The sequence below is a fragment of the Drosophila serrata genome, unplaced genomic scaffold (assembly GCF_035046125.1).
Source record: "Drosophila serrata isolate PLE 108 unplaced genomic scaffold, ASM3504612v1 contig_302, whole genome shotgun sequence".
NCBI lineage: Eukaryota > Metazoa > Arthropoda > Insecta > Diptera > Drosophilidae > Drosophila > Drosophila serrata.
The window spans coordinates 649467-655466 of NW_028257200.1; the positions used below are offsets into that span (position 1 = coordinate 649467).

General features: G+C 39.1%; 1 protein-coding gene across 2 annotated transcripts in view; it reads left to right on the forward strand.

Annotated features, from left to right (window-relative positions):
- Positions 1–3778, forward strand: part of LOC110182701 (calmodulin-lysine N-methyltransferase) — a 30195-nt gene extending 26417 nt beyond the window's left edge. For both annotated transcript variants that reach the window (XM_086837197.1, XM_020950797.2), the window contains exon 2: positions 1179–3778. In XM_086837197.1, the coding sequence (XP_086693323.1) occupies positions 1258–2529 (1272 nt within the window). In that variant the 5' untranslated portion in view covers positions 1179–1257 and the 3' untranslated portion in view covers positions 2530–3778. The remainder of the gene's footprint in view (positions 1–1178) is intronic.
- Positions 3779–6000: the final 2222 nt, after the last annotated feature.

Below are 6000 nucleotides of genomic sequence, written 5' to 3' on the forward strand. Positions count from 1 at the left end.
CAGTGATTACGTACTCAAGGTCCCGAATATCCGGAGCAGGTGTCAATGGTCAGGGGAAAGCAACAAGAACACCCACAGTCACATTCCCAGGTGTCCGGACACAAAAACAAAATAAGAGAAAAACAAACCTTTAATCGGAACTGAACGCCCTCTGTTATCATCGTGTTTTCACCATATGCATTGCTGGGTGGAAAATGGGAAATGCGCTGGCAATCTTTTGCTGGAAAAACTCCCATCTGCCGTCAGCACAATTAACATTTTTTATGAGCTGTAAAATTTCTCAAATTTGATGAATTTATGCGTCCAGCAGCACAAATTCAAAATATACAGAGTGAGAATGTGCAACAATCAAAACAATAAAGGCCAAGGTAGCACATATCCGTACGTAAATATACTCTTTCTCTCTCCACTGTGTGTCTGTGTGCAAACATTTTCTATTTTCGCTGAGTTCGGATAATTTTGGGACTTGCAGGCAATGGATTTAATGGCAGATTTATGATATAATTTATGGAGAGATATACAAGTTTAGTTTACCAATTTATGTTACCGGATAATAATTTATAATTATAGTCATTACTTTATCACTATAACTTGTAGTTATCTTTAAGGAACAGATGTTTATAATTAATAGAAAATAAAGACAATATATTCCTTTAATAAAAGTCATATTTACAAAAGCTTAGATAATATTTGTTCTTTGATGTTGATAGGTATATAAAAGGAATAGTCTTTTAAATTAATTTAAAGCTATAAAATGATTAAAAATAGTTCTTAAAAAACACCTTGTGTTATACAGAAATATATGTCTAAATTAGAATTATTTACACCATGCACAAAAGTCGATCAATTTAACATCTGCAAAATGTGTTGCTCATAAAATGTATACCTAAAATGTGTCTGCCTACGTATATTCATAGACATCTTGTCGACAAAAGTGTGGGCAAAGATTTTTCCTGATATTCCGTTGGATTTTTTCTGCTCAGTATAATTTGCTTTATTTTTATGGTCGGATAATTTGCATTTTTAATGCCATTAAAAATTCATAATTGGAAAATAATGGGCCTGAAGAAATAGGGCGAGTGGGAAATTCGGCATTCAAAGGGGGAAAAAAACTTTGAAGAAACTCTGACTAAATTCGTATCTCCCCTTTCACTCTCTCTCTTTCTCTCGTTTTACAGGGCGGAAAATGGAAAACTGAAAGCAGGGAACTCGAAACCGATAACGGGAAACCCAAAAACAAAGTCGGCCTGAAGTAAAATGTCAGCTGTGTTAGTGCAAAAAGCGTCGCCCGAAACTCAACTCAACAATTTGGAGGAGCAATCACCGGAAGTGGACGTGGCACAGTTGGCAACCATATCGCTGCTGCTGCAATACGATATCGACAACACGCTGAATGCTCTCAAGGAGCACCAGAAGATGACCCTCGACGCTCGCCTGGGCATGCCCGAAATGCCCATAGTCCTTAATAACAACCAGGACGCCGCTGCCGCCAAAAAGGATAAAGACATCAACCGGAATATGCCCGGTAGTCCCAGTACCGAACTGGAGGAGGTGGAGCAGATGGCACTGGACGGCAAGGTGGCATCGAATCCCTTTATGCCACCCACTCCGCCGGCCACGCCCAACCTGCAGAATACCGCCCAAAAGCGCTGGAAGATCCTGGCCAAGGTGCTGCGCAAGGATTCCGAGGAGACGGTTTCATCTTCGAGCGATGAGTTCGCCGAAGAGCAAACCGCCTCTGTGCGCCGCTTTAAGAGCTTCGATCTGCTGCGCCAGGACAGCTTCGAGGATCATGTGAGTCTCAAGTGCTTGGGGAAGACGGAGAACTGGTACAAATACCGCATGGCGTTGGAGAATGACATGGAGTACTCAGTGAACATCCATCACATGGAACGCCAGCTGACGGCCAGCGATCTGATGGGCTTCAATAACACGGGCAACATTTGCGTGTGGCCCTCGGAGGAGGCTCTGACCGCTTTGGTCCTTTCTGAGGTGTCATCGTACCGCGGCAAATGGATCCTGGAGCTGGGTGGAGGATTCACCTCACTCGCGGGTCTGATGCTGGCCAAGTACGCCACCCCATATGCCGTCCACCTGACCGATGGCAATGAGATCTCGGTGGAGAATGTCCGCAAAACCGTCTGCCTCAACGAACTGAGTTGCTACACCAAGTGCTCGGTGCTCAAGTGGCAGGAGAAGGGTGCCCGTTCCCAGGCGGAGCAGGGCAAATTCGACTCCATTCTCTGTGCCGACTGCCTGTTCTTCGATGAGGCCCGCTCGGCGCTGGTGGACACCATCTGGTATTACCTGGCACCTCAAGGATCGGCCCTGATAATGGCCCCACGACGGGGACGCACTCTGAGCGTGTTCCAGGACGAGTGCGTGGCCAGGGGATTTCGTGTGGAGTTGGCCACGAGGTACAATGAGACCATCTGGCAGCGGCATCTCCAGCTGAAGGCGGACTCCGCCCTCTACGACGAGGACCTGCACTATCCGCTGCTCCTGCGGCTGTGCAAGGAGCACAGCTAGGAGAAGCTGGCACTAGGTGCAATTACATTTTAAATTTTAGTCAATGTTTTAGTTGATAGCAAGCAAATTCCAGTTTACACCTTAAACAAAAGCGAGGCCAACGGCTGGCCTCGGCGAACAAAAAGAAATTCCTCCCACACCGAAAAACGGAAATGTAGCAAATCAAATTCATTAGGCTGGTGCTAAAATTAACGTGAAATGTACAAAGCCAACACATTTTTGGTTATAAATTTATTCGCTTTATTGGTTGGCAAAAGAAAGAAAAAAAAAGGAAACATTAGAAAAACAGACAAGTCTGTGAGGGAATGCAATGTTTTAAATAATTAATTTTTAGTTTATTGATTGAACAATTGAATAATATCATTCCATTTGAAAGCGAAATTAAATCGACTTGAAAAACTAAAGGCTTGTGTGCAAGCTTTCATAAAAATGTTTCAATAATTTGGCCATAATTTTAATTATTAAATTAATTTTTTAGAATGGTATTATTTTTGTATATTTTGAGTTAAGTTTGTAGAGATATGTAAGTTAAAGCATCAACAGCACACTTTACTGTATTCGAAATGGATAAATTTAAAAAATAATGGAAAAACGTAACCCTGTTAAAGGATATCAATCAATATATTTTCCTGTTGTCCAAATCTGTATTCAAGTAAATGGATAATACAGCGATTGGGAGTGATTTTTTGCATCAAAATCGATAATACTCAAGGGGACATTTCTATGAAACTACATACATAATCACAGCTTTAAGGCACCAGTCTAGTGACCACCTTTAGCACGTAGTTCACTGTTAAGTTGTGTAACAAAAACAAAAAACAATTCCTTTTGATATGTAAATCTGATTTGCGTTGATTCCACAAAAAACACCAACACAAACACAAACAAGTTTTGTAACTATATATATTTTATTTTTGTTTTTACAAATACTCCTCGTTATGTATGTTGCACAACCAAAAAACCCACAAAACACACAAACACACACAAGTATTATTTAAATTTAATGTACACGCTGACTAGCATACTTTTGGGGCAACCTTCGTGGAAAAACTGAGATTAGAGAGAACACCCTCAACCGGAGGCGAATGAGTTTCCCGAAGCCATAAACCCGGGAAAAGAACGTGGCCAGCGCTCGACCAATTAATTAATAGTTAACTAAACTTAGTGTACTGTAATTACCTAGAGCATGTGTTAATGGTTATATGACGATGACATAAATACAGTATCAGAATGCCACATATACAATATATACATATGGTAGACTTGTTTAACTTTCGCTCAACTGGCACGGGAATTGTCACAACTACAATGATGTCAACGGTAATTACCATCAAAACGGATGAGCAAACATATTGTCGGAGTTATTAGCGGGGTGTTCATTAGAGGACAGGATGATGATTCGAATGATTCGAATAATACGAATGATACGAGTGAGTGCAGAAGGAAGTCGGCGGCAATCAGGCGCTTTTTTTATTGCGATTGCGACAGGGGCTAGGCAATTACTTTAACAGTGCCAGCAGTTCCAGAGACGGGAATTCGACGACGTCAGCAGGACGTCCATGATGTTGTAATGCCAAAGGATACCCTTCTACCCAAAGGTTGTTCCTGCGAGGGGTAAGCTACAGAAAAGAAGTGATAAAAGGACCTTTATTTCCAGAAATATATGAAAAAAAAATTTCATTCAAAAAACAGTCAAGAAATAAATTATAAAAAAAAAAAATATCAAAATAAATTCCTAAAGTATAAAAATGTGGACTTCATTACATCCTTTCAAGTCAGAAGCTTGCAAGACTTAAAGGAGTCATTTCCGAACCTATAAATCATATATATTCTGGATCAGCATCGATAGCAGAGTCGATCTTGCCATGTCCGATCAAAAAATAAATTTTCAAAAATTTCCCAAAATTTTAAGTATATAAGGGGTTACATCATTAAAATTTGAAAAAAATTGGCAAAATGTTTGAAGTTATTAAAATTATAAAATATGTATGCAAATTTTTTTAACTAATAAAAACTAACACAGAAAACCTTTCCGAATTAAAATTAATGCTTTTTTGGCAAGGTTATGAGGTATTTAAAATGTGAGATATCGAATATTTTGCCATATACAACATTGATAGATATTTATTCGTAAGTAAAATATCATCAAATAAAAATGAATAGGATGCGAATACTTTAAGCTTATTTGTGATAAATTTTTGATACGATTCTATAATTCCTAAGGTAGTTTTTTCCTTGTTTAAATTGGTTTCAAAACCACATCTACAAACTCACTTATTTTACTAATTATTTTTCATTATTACAGGGCATTCTTAAGTCTCCTTACTTTTCCTAAAACACTCTGCTTGTATTGTATGGCAGCTGACAAAAAAATCAAAAATGAAAATAAAAATAAATCTGATAAGCGAAAATTACAAAGTAAACTCAACAGCATGGCGAACGCACACAAAGTTGCCTTTTCGGTTTGGTGTGTGTGTAATTGTGGGTGTGCGTAAATGTTTGAGTGTGCGATTGTATATGTGTGCGTCATTAACGAGGTCATTGGTAAGTAAGCTTGTTTGATGTGCCCTAGACATGTAATCCTGGCTAGGAACGGCATGGTGTGGGGAAAGGGAAGTCAAACAAACGCAGCCAAAAAGGAGGCGGCCGACAGGCGACACCAGTGCTAACCACCATAAATTAACAAAAGAATAAGTTTCATTATATAATAAAACAATTATTTATTGGCATTACAAAATTATTAAGGTGAAAAGAAAATAAGTAGTTGAATTGTACTAGCAAGAGAGCCTAAAAAGGAAATAGAAATTGACAAGAAGATAGTAAATATTGATTATTTTTCTAAGGTCTTTTAAAACTTAGAAGATTATTTATTTTTATATACTTTATATACTTATAATATATTTATAGACTTATAATATATTAAGGAAAAATATTAGAAATATAACAAATATTCAAGGAAGAGGTAAATATAAAGGCTTTTTGTCTTAACAAATTATGGAAACTAATTTAAAAAAATATATAAAACCTTTAGAATTCTTATTCCCTATAAGTAATTACAAAACTTCAGCTATAAATAAGCCAACTAACCACCTGCGCTCCCCGACGACCAGGAACGTTGCGCATACGCCGCGTGTGTCACGCGTTGGCATGTAAATTTCGCCACCCTGCAACGCCCCTGCTGTCCTGCTCTGGAGGGCTGCTAATGACATGAGACCGGGACCAAGGCAATGCCACAGTGAAACCGAGACCGAGAAGCGTAGAGCTTGGACAAGGAACTAGGCAGCGATATGCAAATCAGTTGGCTATGGCGACGACAATGATGGCCGCCACTCAATTATGCGCCGCTCAGGAATGGCGTCCGTTGCCTACTTTCAGGCGCACACCAAAAAAAATAAAAAGTATGAGGAAAACGCTTTTCGATTTACCCGCGCTAACAGCTGTTGGCAGGGCCCAAAGTTTCCCATTTTTTTT